At 39.9% G+C, this 24,011-nt stretch overlaps 1 protein-coding gene across 2 annotated transcripts in view; it reads right to left on the bottom strand.

Moving 5' to 3' along the window:
• Positions 1-619: 619 nt before the first annotated feature.
• The window catches only part of LOC101402583 (uncharacterized), a 36,199-nt gene continuing 12,807 nt past the window's right edge, over positions 620-24,011 (bottom strand). Inside the window, exons 1-5 of one of the 2 annotated variants that reach the window (XM_087425403.1) lie at positions 6,932-7,074; positions 5,607-5,739; positions 3,758-3,884; positions 3,492-3,552; positions 620-3,099 (exon numbers count right to left, since the gene is read on the bottom strand). In XM_087425403.1, coding sequence (XP_087281529.1) covers positions 1,491-3,099; positions 3,492-3,552; positions 3,758-3,791 — 1,704 coding nt within the window. In that variant the 5' untranslated portion in view covers positions 3,792-3,884; positions 5,607-5,739; positions 6,932-7,074 and the 3' untranslated portion in view covers positions 620-1,490. Of the gene's footprint in view, positions 3,100-3,491; positions 3,553-3,757; positions 3,885-5,606; positions 5,740-6,931; positions 7,163-24,011 lie in introns of those variants that run through there. The other variant, XM_087425402.1, reaches the window with a different exon arrangement.

Genomic DNA, 24,011 nt, shown 5'->3' with positions numbered 1-24,011 from the left:
AAGATACAGTTGACTTCTAGAAGGGCAAAGAATCCAGAAAATAGGATGGAAGATGGCGTCCTCAAAGCTCCTATGTAACTGTCTCTCTCCCTGTATGGTGGTTCCAAAATCTGACCAATGCCTTGTTTGCTTCTGCCTTCCAAATCTCATGCAAGAGAGGCTACTGGTGAATTCCAACTTGGGAGTACAAAGGGGATGGATTCCTAAAGATCTACTTCTTAATATTACCCCCATTGACATAATACAATACAGGGTGATATGTCTCGCTCTAGATTTTGTTGCCCTATCACAGGCCTGTACTTAATGCAAAGTCTATTCACCAAATACCAGTCAGAAGGAAGGACAAAGAGCAAATGCCCTAATACGAAAATAAGAATTCACAAGAGGGCCGGCCCCGTGGCTTAGCGGTTAAGTGCGTGCGCTCTGCTGCCGGCGGCCCGGGTTCGGATCCCAGGTGCGCACCGAGGCACCACTCCTCCAGCCATGCTGAGGCCGCGTCCCACATACAGCAACTAGAAGGATGTGCAGCTATGACAGACAACTATGTACTGGGGCTTTGGGGGAAAAATAAATAAATAAAATCTTTAAAAAAAAAAAAAAAAAAGAATTCACAAGAAAGTATACTCTTTGATACACTTGCCATACATCAAAATTTATTCCAACTGTTTAATAGTATGGAAAACAAACAAAGGCTCCTATACCCACCACCCCAGAAAAGGAGCTGTCTCTAAGAAAGGCACAATATATACAATGGATTAGGCATATCTGGGAACTGCAATAAAAGGACAGTAAGAAAATCCCAACAAATACAAACTGTCATTTCCAATTGCCCCTAAATACAGAAAAATGAATACATTATTAAAAAATTCAAGAGAAAATATTATCAGTTGATTTAAGGGAAAACCACTACTTAGTAATCTTATGTACTATTGATGAAGGTTGACTTGCAGAATTATCTCACCTCAATCTTCATTTCTGAAAGTACTTAATAGAAATCTAGAATCCAATGTCACACTTTAAGAAAGATTCTTGGTAAACACAATATATTTACAAATTTCATAACAACTCTTTCATGTTACAAGTTTTCTAGAACAGCCTACACATTAATTTCCATCAAGCTTTCTCCTATGACTTATAATTATATATCTTTTTAGTGGGAATTTCACATACAATGGTGTAAGCCATGTGACGTCTTTTCCGTGTTGCTCACATCCAAGATGTTCGAATCAAGGGACTCTTTTTATGCCTTCATTAAGATCTGGGATGACAAAAGTCTTTCCATGTTCATTACATTTACTTGGTTTTTCCTCTAGTGTGCATTCTCCCATATCCTCAAAACTTTGGATGACAAATAAAGGCTTTCCCACTTTCCTGTTATTCACAGGGTTTCTCTCAGTATGAGTTCTTTCAAGTCTTGAGAGAGAACTGGGAAAACAAATGCTTTACTACATTTTGTACATTCATAGGGTTTCTATCCAGTATGATCTCTTTTATATATTTGGAAAATTTGATGACAACTGAAGACCTTCCCCATTTTCTTTACATTCATATGTTTTCACTCCAGCATGACTTCTTTCATGTCTTCGGAGTAATCTGGGATACATGAATGCTTTCTCACATTCCTTACATTTGTAAGGTCTATCACCAGTGTGAATCATCATGTGTGATCGAAGGCTTGAGGGATCTCTAAAGGCTTTCCCACATTCCTTACATTCACAGGGTTTCTCTCCAGTATGAATTCTTTCATGTACTCTAAGAGAACCGGAAGTAGTGAATGATTTACTGCATTTTTTACATTCATAGGGTTTCTCTCCTGTATGAATCCTTTCATGTACTCGAATATAACTGGAAGAAGTGAATGCTCTACTGCATTCTTTACATGCAAAAGGTTTCTCTCCTGTATGAATTCTTTCATGTACTCGAAGAGAACCAGAAGTAGTAAATGATTTACTGCATTTTTTACATTCATAGGGTTTCTCTCCAGTGTGACTCCTTTCATGTACTCGAAAGGCACTGGGAGAAATAAATGCTCTCTTACATTCCTTACATTTATAAGGTCCATCTCCAGTGTGAGTGATCATGTGCACTCGAAGGTTTGCACGAGTAACATAGTCTTTCCCACATTCCTTACATTCATAGGGTTTCTTTCCATTGTGACATCTTTCATGCATTTGAAGAGTTCTGGGATAAGTGAATGCTTTACTACAATTTTTACATTCATAGAGTTTCTCTCCAGTGTGACTCCTTTCATGTTTTTGAAATGCACTAGGAGAAACAAATACTTTCTCACATTCCTTACATTTATAAGGTCCATCTCCAGTGTGACAGACCATGTGTGCTCGAAGGCTTGAGGGACATATAAAGGCTTTCCCACATTCCTTACATTCATAGGGTTTCTCCCCAGTATGAGTTCTTTCGTGTACTTGAAGAGACTTGGAATAAATGAATGCTTTACTGCATTTTTTACATTTATGTGGTTTCTCTCCAGTATGAGTTCTTTCATGCATTTGAAGAGACCTGGAAGAAGTGAATGCTTTACTGCATTTTTTACATTTATATGGTTTCTCTCCAGTATGAGTTCTTTCATGCATTTGAAGAGACCTGGAAGAAGTGAATGCTTTACTGCATTTTTTACATTTATATGGTTTCTCTCCAGTATGAATTCTTTCATGTATTTTAAGAGACCTGGAAGAAGTGAATGCTTTAGTGCATTTTTTACATTTATATGGTTTCTCTCCAGTATGAATTCTTTCATGTATTTTAAGAGACCTGGAAGAAGTCAATGCTTTACTGCATTTTTTACATTTATATGGTTTCTCTCCAGTATGAGTTCTTTCATGTTTTTGAAGACCACTGGGAAAAATGAAGGCTTTCCCACATTCCTTACATTTATATGGCTTCTCTGCAAATTTTTCATAGTCATATGCTTTGTGTTCAGGGTGACATCTGATGTGCCTATTACGGGATGAATGATGCATGAAGACTTCTCCAAATGTACTATATTTACATGGTTTTGCTGCAACATTGGGAATAAGGCTGAGGTTTTCTCCACATTGACTACCCTCTTCACTTTCACAGAGTCTCAATACCATATGACTTCTGTAAAACATGAGAAGCACATTATTAATAGTTGCTTTATTAATGATTTTATATTTGTTATATTATCATTTATCGAAAACAATAAAGTTTTCCACCTTGTGTGAATTCTCCAAAATTGAATATATTGAATGCTTTATAAGAGGACTTCAGCCTTACTACTATCCAAACAGTGATATTCAAATAGAGGATTTATTAAAACTGTTGCCAAGTGAATTTATTTTGTAAAAGCTGAACCTGTACATCACGTTTCAAAAAGTATATTTGGTGAAAATTTTCTAAGAAGAGCCAAATTAGCAGCAAGGGTTATTCGTTTTGTTTGCATCTTTTTCAAATTTCATAACATACCAGGATTCTCACATGAGACATTACCTTCTATTCTGAGTGTGACTCACCTGTGTTTTCTCCCTTGGTTTTTGTACTGATCTTCAATATCATGACTTTCCCATGTTTTTCCTGAAATGCAGACCCAGAAAGATAATTCCAAAGTATTGGAAATTATAGAAAAAGTTTTAGATTCTAAGACCATGATGAGCTATGAGCACATCTAGTTTATTTACTAACATCCCCTCTTTTCACATTCTATATCTTGGCACAATGTTAATGGGCAAGAAACACTCGTTCTCCCTTTGGTGAAGGGAAGGAATGTCCTCATTCTTACCTATTGAGTCAAGGTTGCTGAAGGTTTCCCACATCACATCTCTATAGAGTTTCTTCTGTGAAGGATCCAGTAAAGCCCACTCCTCTGGGGTGAAGTTCACAGCCACATCCTCAATGGCAACTGAGTCCTAAAACATGACACATATGTGTAGAGTAGGATGCATAAGGATGACAACATGATGGATCTACACTCCATTTCTAGGAAAGTTACACATGATTCTGTCATGTCCAAACATATATTCTATGATGTGATCATGAAAACTCAGTCTTTTTCTGTACACACTCCTCATCAATTTAACAGCATCATGAACACATGGAAATTATTTACACCTTTTTACTGTGATCACATTTCATGATATTTCTGTAACGACATGTTCAAGAGCATGTTGGGAAATGACAGAAATGCCATACAATGAAACAAATATTATAATTATGAAACAAAAAAACCAAAAAAGACAGAGTACAATATACATGAAGCCTACGACATCCCTCTTTAACATAAGGTTTAAAATAGACATGTTGGGAATACCTGAAGGAAAAGAAAGATAGAAAGTAATAGAGGAAACAAGTGAAGTAATAATCACCAAAATATCCCGAAATTAATGATAGCCAGCAAACTGCACATCCAGGAAACTCAGAGAAAAATAAACATGGTAAACTCAAAAGTGCACACCCAAGAATATTATATTCATCTACAGAGAAATCAAAGACAGAGCACATTGAAAAATGACAAAGTAGAATACGCTTCTGAATACATTCTCTGTCAAGCAAAATTATCCATCAAAAAATAAAGGAAAAATTAGGACTTCCTGAGACAAAAATTGAGGAAATTTTTCGTGAGTGCACCTAGTTTGAATGAAATGTTCAAAAATTTATCAGAAAGAATGTAAATGAAAAAGGTAGAGGATTAGAAAAAGAAAAAATGAAGGTAAAATATCGTTTATATATTTATAATTAATATAACAGATGACACTTTGTTTAAAATAAAAATGTATTTGGTAATGAGAAGCTTAACACAAGTGAAATAAATGACCATAATATGACAAAGCACGGGGGGGAAATTGGGAATAGTGTGTTATGAAGTACTTGCACACAGTGAAGTGGTATAGGTTTATTTGACAGAAAATGTGGGTTAGTTATAAATGTGTACTGAAAACTCAACAGCAGCCACTAAAAGAGCTTAATAAAAAATGTGTAATTGATATGCTAAGAGAGGGGAAAGAAAAGAATCAGATAAAATGCTCTATTTCAGCCAGAGAACATGGAAAAATGGTGGAAGACAAAAAGAAACAAACAACAAGAGCAAGATAAAAAAAAGTGAAAGAGGTGCTAAATACTAATCCAGCTGTATCAAAAAACACTTTAATCAACAATGGTCTCAATATGGGCCGGCCCCGTGGCTTAGCGGTTAAGTGCGTGCGCTCCGCTGCTGGGGGCCCGGGTTCGGATCCCGGGTGTGCACCGAGGCACCGCTTCTCCGGCCATGCTGAGGCCAAATCCCACATACAGCAACTAGAAGATGTGCAGCTATGACATACAACTATCTACTGGGGCTTTGGGGGGAAAAAAATAAATAAATAAAATCTTAAAAAAAAAAAAAAAAAACAATGGTCTCAATAAAATTGAAGGATATAGATTCAATATCAGATTTTTCAAAAACAACTGAGTTATATACTGTCTACAAGAAACCCCTTCCAATATAAAGACACAGACTGATGCAGTGTACATGGATGGAGAAAAATATCCCATGCCAGCACAGATCAAAAGAAAGCTGGCATAGGTCTATGAATTATAGACACTGCAGATTTCAAGCCAAGGAAATTTCAGAGATAGAGAGGGACATTACATACTGATAAAGGTGTCTATTCTCCTAGAAGGCACAGCCATCCTTGATGTGTACATGCGTAACAACAGACCGGTAAAATATATAAGGCAAGGAGAAATAGATGAATCCAGTTCAATAGTTGGAGAATTCAACAACCTCTGGGAAAAAAAGGACAATCTTATCAAATTTGAAAGAACAGAAATCATACAAAATATATTCTCACACCACCTAGGCATTCACAGAGAGGTCAATAACAACAAAGCTGGAAAACCCCCAAATATGTGAACATTCAACAATACATTTCTAAATAATACTTAAGATCAAAGAAGTCTCAAAAGAAATGAAAATTTATTTTGAACTAAATGAAATGAAAATACAACGTACAAAAGATTCTTGTATGCAGCAAAAGCAGTGTCTAGAGGGAAATGTATGCCACTGAACAAACACAATGGAAAAAGCAAAGATCTATAATCATTAAAGTAAGCATCTACCTTAGGAAACAATAAAAGGAAGAGCCAAGTAAATCCAAAGTAAGCACAGTAAAAGAACTAGTAAAAATTAGAAAAGAAATCTATGTCATTGTGGGAAATCAATGGAGAAAATGAAAACAAAAAAAGCTGGTACTTAGACAAGACTAATAAAATTGATAAACAGTCAAGAAAACAAAGAAAACAGGGAAGACAGATATTACTAATATAAAAAAGGAAAGCAAGAGGAAATGAAATAAAAGAGGATTTGATAAAATCCAACATTCATTTATGATAAACTAGTAATAGAGGGGAACTTCCACTTTTTGAGATGGAAGATCTTCATGAATTCTGTAGCTAAATTCATAACATTTCTTCCATATGGCATGATTGTGAGACATCTGAAAGAATTCACAACAACAGAAATAACTCGTACAATTAATAAGAGAGGACAGCAAGGCTGAAGGAGATGTGAGTTAATTGCTTTCCTTATAGACCCACACAAATATACTCAAGCGATCTTTCACAAAGAAACAAAGGCAATGCAAATGAACAAGAAATTTTTTTTAAACCAATAGTGGTGGAAATAATGGATATCCACATGCAAATACACACACACACACATTGAATGTAGACACGGGCCATACACCTTTCACAAAAATTGAGTCAAAACACGTCACAGATCTCAATGTAATTAAATGCCAAAGGAATAAGCTCCTAGAAGATAAGAGAGAAAAATCTAGACGACTTTAGGTTTGGAGATGAATTTTTAGATAGAAAACCAAAAACCAAGGTCCATCAAAAAAAACACAAAAACTTTACTTCGGTAAAATGAAAAACTCCTGCTCTGAGAAAGTGTTAAGATAATAAAAACATAACTTACAGAATAAAAGAAAATCTTTGTAAAACGCTTGTCTGGTAAATAAGTGGTATTAGAAATATCCAGGGCCGGCCCCGTGGCTTGGCGGTTAAGTGCGCATGCTCCGCTGCTGGCGGCCCAGGTTCGGATCCCGGGGGCGCACCGACGCACCGCTTCTCCGGACATGCTGAGGCCGCGTCCCACATGCAGCGGCTGGAGGGATGTGCAGCTATGACATACAACTATCTACTGGGGCTGTGGGGGAAAATAAATAAATTTTAAAAATCTTAAAAAAAAAAAAAAGAAATATCCAAAGAACTCTTAAAACTCAACAGTCAGAAGACAAACAACCCAATTAGAAAATGGGCAAAAGATTTGAACAGACAGCTCAGTGATGAAGATATACAGATGTGAAATAAGCTACATGAACACATGCTCCACATCAAATATCATTAGAAAATTGCAAATAAAACAACAATGAGGGATCATTAAACACTTATTAAATGCCTAAAATACAAAACACTCAGAACACCAACTGTTGGTGAAGATGTGAAGCTACAGGTAATCCTCATTCATTGATGGTGGAAATAGAATTTGGTACACCTACAATGGAAGACAGGAAGTTTCTTTCTAAACAAAATACACTGTTGCTAAATAGAGTAAGATCCAGCATTAAGGCTCCCTGGTATTTTCCAAATCAGTTGAAACCTTATGCTCACACAAAACCTACACATGAATGTTTACAAGCACTTTATTCATAATTGGCATGACAGAGTTCTAAACACGATGTCCTTCAAGTGTTGAATAATCAACAATCAGTGGTGTATCCATACAATGAAACACTGTTCAGTGATAAAAAGAAATGAGGTATCAAGCCGTGAAAACACACAGACGCACCTTAAAAGGATATTGTTAAGGGAAAGAAGCCAATGTGACAAGGCTATGTAGTGTATGATTCCAAGTATATGACATCTTGGAAAAGACAAAAGCATGAGCCAGTAGGAAGATCTTTGGTTGTGAAGAACTTGGGGGCTGGAGGGAGGGATGAATCAATAGGTGGAGCACAGGGGATTTTTAGGGAAGTGAAACCACACTCTATGATACAGAAATGATGGATCCATGTTATTATACATTTCTCAAAACCCACACATTGTACAACACAGAGTCAATGCTAATGTACACTGAGCACTGTGATGCATCAATATGGGTTAGAAATTGTAAAAAAAATGTACCACAGTAATACAAAAAGTGAAAAATAGTGCAAACAGCAGATACAGAGAGAGAGGTTATATGGAAACTATGTGAATTTTGATCAATTCTTCTGTAAAACTGAAACCATTCTAAAAAAGCTGAGTCTTGCAAAAAATAGATGAAGACAGACTCATTAGAATTCACCCCTGATGACTGAAACAGGACATTTCTCATTCAACTGATTTCCATAAGCCAGTATGGTGCTCTATGAGGCTGAGACCCGTAAGGGAGGTGAAACTTGTTGGAGACCACAGCACAGTATACTCTGAGAGGTGCCAGGGTTACTATGAGCAGTGTCAGAACTCCAAGGTAGATAACGAGCATCCTGGTGAGTCTTTGTATTGTAGACCTAATAACGTACAGACAAGTGTTATGTTGGTTTCTATTCTTATAATCTCTGAGTCAAGAGATTCTCAGAGTTCTTTTACCACAAAGGGTCATCTCTTAGACAATCATCTAAGTCCTTGTGAAAATATGCAGATGAGCCCAATTTTTGGCCAGTAGTAAGATGACCGACTAATGTTTGGATAGCTCTAGTGACACTTGGGTTCGGTTCATCAGGGATGTCCCAATTAAAGGATGAAGAGCAGCAACTCTCCACTGAGCTCCGTCACGTACAAATGTGTATTGTCATTCAAGTCTGCACTCTTCAGAGCTGTGCATTCAGTTAATCCCAAGGAACTCCCCAGGAAACCAAGGTGTCTGGGAGAGGGGTGACTTCCTTCATCACCACAGCATCATTCAATGAAGCGAAGAAAGGTCACGCCCTTCCTGCAGGTGGCATAAGCTACAGGGCCAAGGTTAGGTTCCTTCATATCACTAGTGTCAGTAGGTAGGCTGAGCTGGCAGGGTGCTGTTTCCAGCACTAAGGCATAACAGGTGCCTTGGTAGAGCGTCACATGCTCAGTGTTTCTGAGACTCTATTTTCAAGAGATCTCAGTATGAGATGATAATAGCAGCTCTAACAGCATATAGTGTGGGGACCAGGGCAGGTTCTTGCATCAGAAGCCTATGAAGAACATAAGGCCCTCCTCCAGAGAGCCTCAAATCACTACCAGCAGGGTTAGAGGCCTCCTCCATGAAAAATGGTTGCTTTACAGAGTTTAAGGAACCCGGGCTTAAGTTGGGTTTGAACTAACCCCTTTGCTGGGCCAAACTCAGACTGTGTGTGCTGTCCGCTATAACCCAGAGGGTCAGGATCTTTGTTGCAATAGACACAGGGGCAGCAGCAGCAGTTACTCAGGGGTCCTGGAGAGCCCTCTGGAATCTCCACACCTACTGGCTGCATTTTCCTGTGTTTTTCTTTCTCCCTGAAATAACTGCTCTTCAAGGAGTGGCCATCTAATGGGTTTACCTCATTCACAGAGTATAATCATCCTCATAACCCCAGACATCCCCTAATGTCAAGGCGACCCCAGCCTCAGTCTCACCTTCGCTGTAAACACACAGATTCTGCCCAAGACATAGGCCACAAGACCACAATAAGGATGGCCCCATTCTCATACCCCTGCTTCCAAAGGACAGGTAATTAGCAAAACTGTGAACTTGGAGTCCTCTGTACACAGAGCCAGGCGTGGTGGGTGAACAGTGCACACAGGGCAGCACAGCTCACAGGAGGAGCTGCCCAGCAAGCAGCAGCTCACAGTGCAGGAGCCTCCAGGCTTTCTCATCAGCCCGTCCAGACAAGAAGGCCTAGGGGAAAGGGAGGGGTGAGGCTTAAGTGTTCAGAAGCCAAACACCAAATATGTGGACCCTGCACACTCACTACAAGAACAAACAGGGGTGAGAAAATAGGCATTCACACTGGCTTATTTTTACATAAACACTAACAGGATGATGAAGCAGTGATCAAAACTGGTCATTTGAGGGGGGCTGGAGTGAGAGCAGAGGAGTGGGGCAGGACGTGCAGGCAGGGAGTCTCCTTAAGTTAGTTTCCTTACATAGGAATTTTTTAAACCTTCTCATGCATTATTTATTTAAAATAAGGAGAGAAATTTATATACACTATTTTTTCTTATGCTTGGTCATTATTTTTATTTAACTTCGGCTTTATACAATTAATTTTAACATTTCTACATAGGAAACCACTCCAAGATATAATCCTTTAAACACTAATGGATACAAAACTGCAGACAATACAAAATGTATCAATCCCTTTCTAACAAAAAGGGCAAGGGGCATGATAGTTTGTCCCTCCAGTATATTGCACACTGGGGATATTTTCAGGAAGGAGTAAGGTATTATAAGACATTAGGGGTTTGCAATTAAGCCCTAAATAAACTAGGAATTCCAAAGATCTACATAAGCTTTGACCTGTTTCCTCAAATTCAAGTGCTTTTTCCTCACATCCATTGAAATAGGAATTCATCTGCCTTAGGAATAGTATAGACTTTTAAATGTCAAAGTTTTCTAGGGACACGGACAGAAAAACTGACCTAAAATTGGAAGATACAACTGTGAACTTAAATATACCCATCTCACACCTTAAGGTTCTCTTTAAAGGAACAAAAACTCCTATTTGGTTCAACAATTTTCTTATCTTACATCATATCTCTCAATCAACTTACATCTGAAAACCCCAAGTGCTAATGGAAACTAGAATCAAAGGGCTAGAATCTTTAATTGACAAAGGAATCCAAGGACAGAAACACAAAGATATGAATCAGCTCCGAGAAGCAGCCTGCTTGCCCAGAGTTCAGAAGGAAAACCCACACTCAGAAAGTTGACCATATTCCCAAAATTTAGGGTCTAAACACTGCCGGTTGAGATGTAACCTCTAGAGAGGGTCAGTCCCTGGTGGAGGGGGGTGGGGCACCTGAGCAGCCACAGGAGTGAACTCTGGGGGCTCCACACACCCTCCCCTCTCCTGTGAGCATGGAAGCACTGCCTCCCCCAGGCTTCTATTCTCACAAGTGAGGACACGCTCAGCCTGGTTCAGTTTAAGGTTCTAACCAAAATGAACCCCCAAATTCATAAACTCTTTGTCCAGGAGACAGAACATCTGATCTTCACAGACTTTCTCAATGTGCACAAATTGCACTCTCAGTGCACCTACAGTGTGGATGCAAAATTCAAACAATTTCTAAAATGTCCAGGCCTAAGGAACCACAACCACAACCTCAGAAAGGGCATCACTCCCCACCCCATGTGCACGTGCACCCCCAGCTTTCCAGGGCTCTGCAGCTCCTCTCAGTATAGAGGCTCCTTCCATGGTGGGTGTGAGCAGGCAGGACACCTGCAGGGGGAGGCTCCCCAGGAACAATGAACTGAGCCTTCAAGTCCTTCCCTCTGCAGGCCCAAGGGGGCCTTAGCTTGGGTCTCTGACTGTGGGCCTCTGCTCCCCACTGGAGATGCTTTGGAACATCATTGTTAAATGAGACAAACCTAGTGTTTGAATAATCCTGCAAAATCACTTAAACCCTGCCTTTCCATGGAAAATAGGGAAGAAAATTGTAAGGCACTTTTACTAGTTCAACTACAAAACCCCAAGTATCTGTCCCTTTCAGAAAAAAAAGTCAGTTAATCATTACTGTTACTGAGCAAGGACTCACCACCTGATGCACACAAAAGCTGATACCGTGGGACACTAGTCTTGGAAAGAAACAGTTTTTTGTACAATCAACTGGCAAGGAGACAGAAGGACAGGCGCTCAACTCTGTCTCCCCCATCCAAAGTATGGAGTGAGGTTTAAGGGAGCAGAGAGGGCCAGCTGGTATGCAGAGGCCCTAGAAGGATGAGTTTTGATTGGCAGATCAAAATGTTCTCTTCTGCATATGCTCCTGGTTGGCTCATCTCCCCTGAAAAATAGCTTTAACATCCAGTAGTTAAGCTGGGGTTAGTTATGGGAGGTTACCAGGAAAAGCACAGTAAACAAAGGTAAACTTGTAATACAGATTTAAGTTATTGCCTTCAACTGATAACAGTTTCTAGAGGCTTAGAGTCATCCTTGCTTCCTGGCACAGAGATGGAGGCACGACTACAAATGGACATTTCCTTTATAAATGTAAATTTCTCTTACAAAAGGGTAACTTCTTCTAGGTTTTCAGAGCTTTTCCTGTGTCTGCTGTTTTTTAAATAACCATCAGTTCAAAATCGCCTTTATGCCAAAGATGCATATTTTCGGCTTGCAAATTCTGTTCCTGGTCCTGGGTGACATTATTTCCATGGCAAGAAATCACACCTAAACACTTGTGGTCTGCATGTCTAAGCCCTGGAATTTCACTTGAAAACATCCAAAAGTAAAGAACAGACCTCAGAAACTTACTACACACATTCAGGGGAAGAAGGAGTGAAACAAGTATTCTTAACAAATGGAATGTAATACAGGAATATTATATTTTTTTCTGAAATTCACCTCTTTGTTGCCTGTTTGGAACTATTTTATATCGTCTTCCAAGCTCTATTGATTAAATACATTTACCCTTAAAGAAAAATGGAGACTTAACTAAGGGAATAAATTTTTTCTATGTCACAAAACTAGGGAGGGACAATATCAATGGGACAGATCACCCAAGAATGTTTTTCAAGAGGAACCTCCACCCAAGGACTCCCCAAAGGCTGTCTGTGCCCAGAAAGATCCTGGGGGGAGGGGCACAAGGATCTCATGCAGTGTAGTTCCAGGCGGTTATTTTCTGCTTTCTTCTCATGTAAAATATCCACAGACAAATATAATCTTTAAAAAAGATCCATCCGTGGCTCTGGGGAATAACGATAAACAGTTAAAATATTAGGTCTGTTTGAAATGCACCTCAGAGGACAAATAGTTGATGATGATGCTGTGAATCAGGAGGGGAAGTTGGCTTTGGGAATGTGGGGAGGGACCTGAAAATTTAGACTTACTGTCAGCCCTAGGAAGAGCTATGCTGGAGGGACAGGGCAGTGGATTTGAGACCCTGTTCCCCAAATATCTGGAAAATTGAGGAGAAAATGGGTGCCCCCTGGGGAGATAGGAGGGACTGAGGAGCCCACAGACCACAGCACTTCCTACACAAAAACCCCGGAGACCAAGTTATGATAGTCCCTGATGACCCTCCCCAAGGTCACCACACAATCTTGGGAGAGGCTGGGCTGCAGGTACAGAGCTGCCCAGAGAGGCTCTGGGGCTCATGTCACCACACACAGTGATGGACAGGACACCCAGAATCCTGGCTGCCAGCCCAGCCCCCATGCTAAGGGGACTAAGCCCCAGCAGCCCCACCTGTGGTCTTTGGTCCACAGCCTCCGGAGGTGACTGCGGTGAGACCACGTCTCCCCACAGCCTATTCCAACCAGCCCCTCCTCCCCGTCTCCTCACCCCCAGGGCCACACACTCACCATTTCTAGGTCCCCTGGGTCCCCTGAGTCCTTCCTATGACTCACACAGCCAGTGCAGATCACAGCGTGACAGCGGCTGTGGTAGAGACACCAGGGATTGTTAACGCAGGTGACAATCAATCTGGAACATGGCAGGAGCTATAAGGGAGGTGCTCGCAGGTGCGGTGCATTGCCCTATGCACCTGCCCCAGCGGCTTCTCTGACTGGACAGTCCAGAAGGCCCCGCCCCCTGTGCCTGAGTGACAGTGGGCAGGTGGCTGCAACCTGACTCACCTGGCACATCTGCATTTAGACAGAATTTTTTCCTGGCCTGGGGCTGCCTTCACCATTTTCACCCAATTCTTGGTGAACTTGTGGGCAACCAGTGTGCATTGGGAACTCCTGATTGAGTTTCAAATGGAGAAAGTACAGACCATTAGGGTGGCCCAGGCCAGGCCATGCTGAAACAAGAGGGTCTCATGGCCTCTAGGTGTCAAGGGCTTCTCGTAAGCCTGCCAGGCCAATCATGGAACTGTGACCCTTGTTTAGGAACACATTTGAATGTGACCTCACCATCTGTAATAAAGAGTCAGGCTCCATTTTAATCTGTGATCCTAGGGCCGGCCCCGTGGCTTGGCGGTTAAGTGCGTGCGCTCCGCTGCTGGCGGCCCGGGTTCGGATCCCGGGATCGCACCGACGCACCGCTTCTCCGGCCATGCTGAGGCCGCGTCCCACGTACAGCAACTGGAAGGATGTGCAGCTATGACAGACAACTACCTACTGGGGCGTTGGGGGAAAAATAAATAAATAAAAAATCTTTAATCTGTGATCCTAGCTAGCGATGAGCCTTCCACCCATCCCTTCCCCATCCCCCTCATTTAGTGCTTAAGATAGAGAATCCCAGAGCACCTGCCTCTGGTGGGAAGTTTGAATCCCAGAGCCCTAGCCTGAATGCAAGATCTCTCCTCAGTCTAACCACAGGGCGTGACATACAACTTATTCAAGTTTCAGGACTGAATCTTACACTGGAAGGAAATGTATTTTAGATTAGTTTTTGCCTGTGTCCCTAGAGACCTTTCAAATGTTAACTGCTATAATATATGAATCTAAGGCAATTGATTTCTATTTTCACTGATATAAGAAAAACAAATCGTTATACAAATGTGGCATGCACCTGGACACGCTTCCCCATCGCCCTAGCTTTATCCCTAGCTAATAAAATTGTATATATTTAAAGATGACAATGTGATGATTTGATAGGCATATACAATTCGTATAGTTGAAATTTGCTAAGACAGTGGATTAGCTGTTCTCACCACACACACACAAAAGCACCTAGGAGTGGAGTTGATGGGTCATATGGTAATTTTAGGTTTTATATTGGAGGAACTCCCAGACCTTTTCCCAGTGACTATACCATTTTATATTCCCAACACACATGTACAAATTTCTAAATATATCCTCATCAAAACTTATTACCTCAGGTCTTGATTGTAGCCATCACAGTGGTTGTGAAGCGCTATCTCACTGGGGTTTTGATTTGCATTTCCTTGATATCTAACAATGTTCAGTATCTTTTCATATCCTCATAACCATTTCTCTATCTTCCTTGAAAACAGTATATTCAGATCCTTTGACATATTTAAATAAAGTCATTTGACTTTTCATAATTAAGTTTTAAGAGGTCTTTAGATTTTTTTCTTTCTGATGAGGAAGTTTGGTCCTGAGCTAATATCTGTTGCCAATCTTCCTCTTTTTCCCTGAGGAAGATTGTTGCTGAGCTAACATCTGTGCCAGTCTCCCTCTAATTTGTACGTGAGATGCTGCCATAGCATGGACTGATGAGCAGTGCATAGGTCCGTGCCCTAGATCTGAACTCATGAACTCTGGGCCACCGAAGGAGGGCATGCAAACTTAACCACTACACCACTGGGCCAGCCTCGCTCTACATATTTTTGATATACCACTTTCTTATCAGATATATGACTTATAAAAATATTTTCCATTCTGTGGGTTGTTTTTACACTCTTGCCTTAAAAATTTTATTTTTAATTGTGGTAATATACACATACCATAAAATTTACATTTTCACCATTTTGTAAGTGTACAGTTCAGTTATAGCATGTCAGAATTAGCTTTCTTTTTAAAGTTGAGTAATACACCACTGTTAAGTATATGCCAAATTTTTTTGATCCGTTCATCTGCTGAAGGGCACTTGGGTAACTTCCGCCTTTTGGTTATTGTGACAAATAATGCTAATATAAACACGAGTAGACATATGTCTAAGTCCCTAATTTTTTTTTTTTTTTAAAGATTTTATTTATTTATTTATTTTTCCCCCCAAAGCCCCAGCAGATTGTTGTATGTCATAGCTGCACATCCTTCTAGTTGCTGTATGTGGGACGCGGCCTCAGCATGGCCGGAGAAGCGGTGCGTCCGTGTGCGCCTGGGATCCGAACCCAGGCCGCCAGCAGCGGAGCACGCGCACTTAACCGCTGAGCCACGGGGCCGGCCCTCTAAGTCCCTAATTTTAAATCTACTTCAATTTTGAAAAGTAGAATTGCTAGTTCAGATGGTAACTGCAATTTTTAGAAGAATTGCCATGTTGTATTTCATACTATCAACGTAATTTTATATTCCCAGTGATAGTGCACAAGCGATCCAAAGGGTGTTTTCACTCTCTTGATGGTGTCCTTGGAAACACAAAAGTCATTAACATGACGGAGTCCAAATTACCTTTTTTTTTTTTGTTTTCTGTTTTTGCTCTTGGCAACTTATCTATAATTCTTTGCCAAATCCAAGGTCAGGAATTTTTTTCCTATGTTTTATCTAAGTATGTTATTGTTTACTCTTCTGTTTGTCTTTATCCTTTCTGGTAAATTATTGTATGTGGTGTCATATAAGGATAAAACCTCTTTCTTTTCCATATGGCTATCCACTTGACATAACACCAACTTATGTAAAGAATATTCTTGGGCCCAGTCCTGTGGCCGAATGGTTCAAGCTCTGCATGCTCCACTTCAGCGACCCAGGTTCACGGGTCCAGATCCCAGGCACAGACCTACTCCACTCACCAGCCAGGCTGTGGAGGTGTCCCACAGACAAAAAAGTAGAGGAAGACTGGCACAGACGTTAGCTCAGGGATAATCTTCCTCAAGTGAAAAAGCAAAAAAAAAAGAGGAGGATTGGCAACAGATGTTAGCTCAGGGCAGATCTTCCTCAGCAAAAAAAAAAAAAATTCTTGCCGCATACTTGGCATTTTTTTCAAATATCAGTTGACTACAGATGTATGGGTTTATTTCTCAAATCTCAATCTATTCCACAAATCTGTATGTCTCTCCTTGTGTTGGTACCACACTCTCTTGATTACCATTGCATACGACAAAGTTTGAAATCACGAAATGTTAGTCCTACCACTTTGTTTTTCTTTTTCCAGATGGCTTTGGCTATTCAGGTTCCCTTGCAAGTCCACATAATTTTATGAAAGAGCTTGCTAATTTGTATACAGAAATAAGCTGAGATCATGACAGGTATGTGCTGAATCTGACATCATTTAGGGAACAGTGCCATTTCAACAATGTTAAGTCTTCTGATCCATGAAATTGGAATGTTTCCCTTTTTCTACACATTTTTAATGTCTTTTGACCATATTTTTCAGTTTTCTGAGTATTTATTTTGTACTTCTTTTACTAAATTTATTCCTAAGTATTTTATTCCTTTTGATTTTATCAATGCATTTCTTAATTTCATTATCAAATTGTTCATTGCAAGTGCACAGAAATACAATTGATTTTTATTTTTGATAAAATGATTTTGATCTTGTATTCTACCATTTTGCTGACCTTAATTATCAGTTCTAATAAATTTTTAGTGGACTCAGAGTTTTCTAAAAACAAGATATCTCAGCTGGAAGTAGTGATAGTTTTACTTCTTTCTAATCAATCTTTACATATTTTATTTCCTTTTCCTGCATAATGGCTCCAGCTAAAATTTCCAATATATTCTAGAACAGAAGTGGCAAGAGCAGACATCCATCTTTGGTTCCTTATCTTCAGGGGAAAGCATCCAGTCTTTCACCATTAAATATATTAGCTGTGGGTTTTCCATAGATGCTCATTATGTTAGGAAATTTCCTTCTGTTCCTGGTCATCTGAGTGCTTTAATCATGAAAGTGTACTGGATTTTGTCAATTACTTTCCCTGAGTCTACTGAAATGATCTGCCATTTTTGCTTATAATCTATTGATATCCTTTATTACATAAATTTTGAGATGTTACCCAAACTTTCATCCCTGGAATAAATCCCACCTGGTCATCATATATAATTTTTTATATATTGCTGGATTAGGTTTGCTGGCATTTGCTGTCCTGGCCTCACAATGTGAGTATGAAGTGTTCTTTCCATTTTAATTTTTTAAAGAGTTTGTGAAGAATCGGTATTAAATAAATTTTGAATGATTTGGAGAATTCTGTAATGAAGCAATCTTGGCCCAGCCTTATTTTGTGAGTAGTTCTTTGATTATTATTTCCATCCTTTCACTTATTATAGTTCTATTCAGATTTTCCATTTATTCTTTATTTGTGTGTGTGTGTGTGTGTGTGTGTGTGTGTGTGTGTGTGTGTGTGGAAGATCAGCCCTGAGCTAACATCCACGCTAATCCTCCTCTTTTTGCTGAGGAAGACCGGCTCTGAGCTAACATCTATTGCCAATCCTCCTCCTTTTGTTCCCCAAAGCCCCAGTAGATAGTTGTATGTCATAGTTGCACATCCTTCTAGTTGCTGTACGTGGGATGCGGCCTCAGCATGGCCGGAGAAGCGGTACCCGGGCTGCCAGTAGCGGAGCGCGCGCACTTAACCGCTAAGCCACGGGGCCGGCCCCCATTTATTCTTGATTTAGGTAGTTTATGTCTTTTGAGGAATTTGTCCATTTCATCTTAGTTATCCAATTTGTTGCCATACAATCATTCATTGAATTATTTTATGATCTTTTTTAGATCAGGAATGTCAGTAGTAATCTCACTCTTTCTTTCTGATTGTATGAATATGAATCTTCCCCCATTTTCTCTAGGTCAATCTAGCTAAAGATTTATCAATTTTGTTTATCTGTCCATAGAACTCACTTATCATTTCATTGATTTTCTCCATAGTTTTCCCATTCCTTGTTTCACAAATTTCTGGTCTAATTTTTATTATTTCCTTTTCCCCTTGCTTTGAGTTTGGTACCTCATTATTTAAATGTTAAGGTGAAAGGTTAGGTTATTGATTAGAGACCTCTCTTCTTCCTTAGTATAGGCATTAAAGGCTATAAATTTATTTTTCTACTACATTAGATGCAGACTAAACTTTGACATTTTAGTTATGATATAATGTTTTTCATTATCTCTAGTAATAGTCTTTGTTTTCAAGTCTATTTTGCTAGAAATTTGTATCACCTCTCCAGGTATCTTGTGTGTGCTGTTCACACATGTATCTTTCCAGAGTTTTACTTTCAATCTCTTTGTATCTTTGATTCTAAAGTGTGTTTCCTGGGCCGGCTCCGTGGCTTAGCGGTTAAGTGCGCGCGCTCTGATGCTGGCGGCCCGGGTTCGGATCCCGGGTGCGCCCCGAGGCACCGCTTCTCCGTCCAACGTGAGGCCGAGTCCCACGTACAGCAACTAGAAGGATATGAACCTATGACATACAACTATCTACTGGGGCTTTGGGGGGAAAAAACTGAATAAATAAAATCTTTAAAAAAAAAAAAAAAAAATAAAGTGTGTTTCCTGTACATAGCATATATTTAATTAGATCATGGTTTTATTTATTGTTTACATCTGAAGTGACAATCTCTTCCTCCTGTTTGGATAATATAATCCATTCACATTTAGTATTACTGACATAGTTGCAATTACACTTGCCATTTTACTTTTCATTTTCTACAATTCTCCTGTACTTTTTAGTTTCTCTTCTCCTTTTTGGCTTTCTACTGCCAAATTATGGCAGTAGAAATTAATTAAAATAAAGCTAATTAATTAATGTAGGTTCTAATGTAGCATTTAATTTTTAAATGATGGGCCGGCCCTGTGGCTTGGTGGTTAAGTGCGCGCGCTGCGATGCTGGTGGCCCGGGTTCGGATCCCGGGTGCGCATCGAGGCACCACTTCTCCGTTCATCCTGAGGCCGAGTCCCGCATACAGCAACTAGAAGGATGTGCAGCTACGACATACAACTATCCACTGGGGCTTTGGGGGGAAAAACAAAATAAATAAAATCTTTAAAAAAAAAAAAAAAAAAAAATTTTTTAAATGACTTAATTATAGATTGAAGTTCTTTTTTTTACAGGATGCTCCTTTATTTAACATACATCTTAATATATAAGAATAAGCTTTGAATTTATACTAGTTTAATTCCAATGATACATGGAATTTTTACTCATCTATAGCTCTATTCCCTTTTGCCATTTTTGTGGAATTATTGTTATGGAGATTATATCTATTAATGATATAACTCAATACCATATTGTTCCACTTATTTCTTTACCATCTGTACTCACTTCCTTAGCCCAACACATCTTTGCTACCACCCAGGACCTTTGTGCTTCTAATGAGAAACAAATTACACATATATTACATTTCTATATGGAATAAGCACAACAGGACATTGAACACAGTATTTTATACAATTCCTTTGATAACAGCTAAGAGAAGAATAATATAGGTATTTATTTTGTCTTTCATATTTACATAATTACTTATACTGGCATTTTTGTTTCTTTATGTCAATATTAATTACCATCCTGGGTCGCTTGCTTTCAACCTTAAGAATTCCTTCAGTAATCTCAGAAGGAAATTTCCTATTTATATATTTTCTCAGTTTTTATTAATCTGGGAAAGTCTTTATTCCATTTTTATATTTTACATGGTAGTTTTGGTGAATATAGGATTCTTGGTTGAAACATTTTTTCTTTGTCCACTTTTAAAATGTTATCTCTCTGCCTTCTGACCTCCACCTCCTCTGAAGAGACAGCAACTGTTAACTTTACTGGAGTTGCCTGTAACAGTTGGGTTATTTTTTCAATTTTTTCCCCCAGTGTATAGTTCCTACATTTCTGTATCTTTGGATGTCTCTTATTTTCGATGCAAACCAGACATTTTAGGCAACATGTTACAGAAACTCTGGGTCCTAGTCCCCTTCCTACAGGGACTTTTTATTGTTATTAGTTTATTTATTTGTTCATTAACTAGGTGGATTATTTTAGTTAAGTCTGCATCCTCCACACAGAGTGAAACCTCTGATATAGCTCCTAGAATCAGGCATGGTTTTGTTACCACTCAAGGGGGGTCGTCTGCCCACTGCAAGACATGCCAGAAGCCAAGAGGCAAGGTGATAGGAGAAAAAGGACTTTTTATTACAGCTTGCTAGCAAGGGGGAAGATGGCCAACTAATGTCCAAAAGAGCCATCTTTGGGGGCACAGAATCTTGAAGCAGTTATATAGGCTAGTGGGTTATAGGGGAGGGGGTTAGGAAATGTTCAACCCCTTGGTGTTGCAGACTGGGAGTTGTCACATCAGATCTTTCAGTTGTCATGGATATCAGCATAGAATCTCTGCCCAGAGGGCATCACATTCCTAGAGAACTCAAAAAAACAAAGTTTTATCATCTTATCACAGCTGGGAGGGCCATAAAATCTACAGAGCCTGCAAATCCCCCAGAGACAGACCCTTACTTATCTAGGCAAACTAAAGCAAAGATTCAAAGGGGCTGGTGAGTCAGGGTTATTCATAGGTCCAACATGGCTTTCTTCTATAAGATGGCTTCCCTTACGCTAACTTTGTGTTGAGCCGGTATCAGTTTCAGGTATGTCTACCGTCATAAGACAGTGGTACTGGTAGGGCTCTCTTCCTCCTTCATGGACACAATACATGGTTAAACTAGATGAATTGCTGGCTGATTGCTCTACTCTTTTCACCAATGTCCTGGGGGTTGGGGGGGGGGGGCATGACTTGCTCTGCCCAACAGTCCAGTGAAATTCTGGCTGCATTACTTTCTGAAGTCACAGCTTGATACTTGTTCTGACCCTCAGAAGGGACATCCTAGCAGTCTAATTTTCTGGTTCTTTCCAGAAAACTAGTCAGCCTATAGACTAAGCCGTATGTTCATTAAATACACAAATATACTAATTGCCTTTCACCTCATTCTCCGCTTTCTATAGAATGTCCTTTGACTTGAACTTTTCATGATCTTTTGCTGGCCTTCCCAAAGGAATGAAGAGTTTTTTCTCTTATGGCTGGCTTCTCTCCCGTATTCAGGCAAAATCTCTGTGCCACAACTCTGGAGCTGTGGTGGAGAAAATGGGAAGCCTCTCTGGGTGACAATCCCATATTAGAGGCTGAGTGATCAGCGGAGATCAGTGGAGAGACAGCAGCCAGAGGTCTTCTTGATGGTCTCGTTACAGCCAACTCATGAGCTGGGGAAAGAGTGGTCAGTGCTCAGTATTCTCAGCAAAGCATGAGCACAGCAGAGCCTCTGTACCATGAGAAGGGGCTGGGTGCAAGAAGCGTGTCCCCACTGTTCATGTGAACCAATGAAGGACTTAAATTCAGTAAAAGGTAGCTGAGGGCAAGATGGGTAATGTTGAAGTCTTGCTCATCCTAGGAGAAAATTCTTGTTCTGGAAGCTTAGGGAGAGAAAAACTTGTACTCTTGTTCAGGGTGCAGCACTCTGGAGAGGAGTGTTCACTTGCTGAGCTGAGAGTGAGCGTTGTTCAAATCCCACACACTCTCCCCTTTCTCACAAAATTTCCATTGATTTTCTTGAAAAGCTATTCCTGATTTGCTGCTTCCCCTTAGGACCGTTTTCAGAGTCTTTAAATGATTATTTTAAAGTAATTTTCACCAGTTTCACTGGGGAGTGGATCAGCGGAGCTCCTCATATTTTTAAACCAACCTAGTCCATTTCCTACACTGTCATACTGGAAAACCCTCTCCAGATTGATATACAATGGCACTACAGGCTATAATATGACTTGTCATTTTATAGAGAAACAGAATTGAGAAAATTAATTTTGTATGGTTTATAAAAATGTATTGCATACTTCAAAAAATTATTGGTTAGAAAATTAACACATATAGCTGTGGCTTCCCATTAAAAATACTTTAGTGATTTGATTATAAACTATTATTAAAAAGAAAACCACAGACCCAAAATAGAGTTCATTTTGCTAGGCCCACATCACTAAACCAGGGCTTAATACCTAACCTGACTGCAGCTTCAACCTTCCCCAGGAATGTCATCTTAACGGGTCATTCTGGGATTTTCTGGTCAGCACCAATGAGGTAACCTGCCACGTGGGCCATCTGTATCCCCCAAAGGAAGATGAGGTAATCCATCTAATAAGACAGTTTTGTTCCCAAAGGGAGATAACCTTGTCTGAAATAATTTTTTTTTTCTGTTTACGACTTCCTTGTCCTGCCTTTAAAATCATTTCCCTTTCTGTAGCCCTTTGGAGCTCCCCTTGACCTGCTAGCTAGGAGCACGTAGATGGGATGCTGCCTGATTCCTGAATTACTTAATAAAGCCCACTAGATCTTTACAGTTTACTCACTTGAATTTTTGTTATTTAACAGGTTTGATGGCAGCAACAGGATCCAAAGCAAACCTCTGACAGCATATGGGATGATGATAATCATAGGAGTGGTACCCATAAACCCCTTTTGAGTCCTCTTTCTCACCACTTCTGAGGGCCGTGGATAAGTTCTCTTTTGTTTCTGAGCTCCACTGTCTTGCCTAAAGCTCCCAATCTATTTGGCCTTCCAGTCAGTTCCCCATTTTTCTGGAATCACTAGTGCCCCATTGGGAACTGATGATAGTTCAGACCACAATTCCCTATTTCATCGGAAGCCTCAGCTCTTGGTTTTCTCCCTAGATTCCATGTTGGGAACTGCTGGCACTTTACTCTGAAATTCCCATTTGTTTGGAATCCCTCCCCAAATTCCATGTTGGGAGTTGCCAGTGGCAGCTGTACTTTCCCATCTGTTTGGCATCCCTCCACAGTCTCTATTTGTTGAGGTCCATCGGTTCAATCCATTCCCTAGTCCCAGGATTCACGTTGGAAATTGATGGTACACATTGGGCCTTTTTTTTGGCCAGTCTACAGCAATGTCTTTTGGTTACTGCTGATGTATTAAGGTACACGTTTGTTTTTCATATTTTATGTAAATAAAAGCTAATGTTAAAGAGGATCTCAGAGACCAAAAAGCCACAAAAATTGGTAGGCATGGGTGGGGCATTTAAAGGCTGTTTAGAGTGCTGGCCACAAAACTCAAAGGCTCTCATGTCAGGATAAGCTGGTCATGGAATGGGTTCAATTGACACTAGGTCACCCAAAACCTCAAGGAATTTTCCATGCAATGAGGCACACTGTGAAACATCACACAATCTCCAACCCAGTGGCACATCCCTTTTGAGTATTAGTTTGTCTCTGAGAGGCCCAAAGGCTTAGCTAAAAGAAAAACTAAAACTAAAGAGCTAAGTGTGCCATCTTTGGGCTCACCTGTTTAGTTTATATCTGAGAACTATGGTCCA

Source organism: Ceratotherium simum, chromosome 39 (assembly GCF_057802395.1).
Source record: "Ceratotherium simum simum isolate JZ-2026a chromosome 39, ASM5780239v1, whole genome shotgun sequence".
Classification (NCBI taxonomy): Eukaryota; Metazoa; Chordata; class Mammalia; order Perissodactyla; family Rhinocerotidae; genus Ceratotherium; species Ceratotherium simum.
This window is presented reverse-complemented; position numbering and strand designations above follow the sequence as displayed.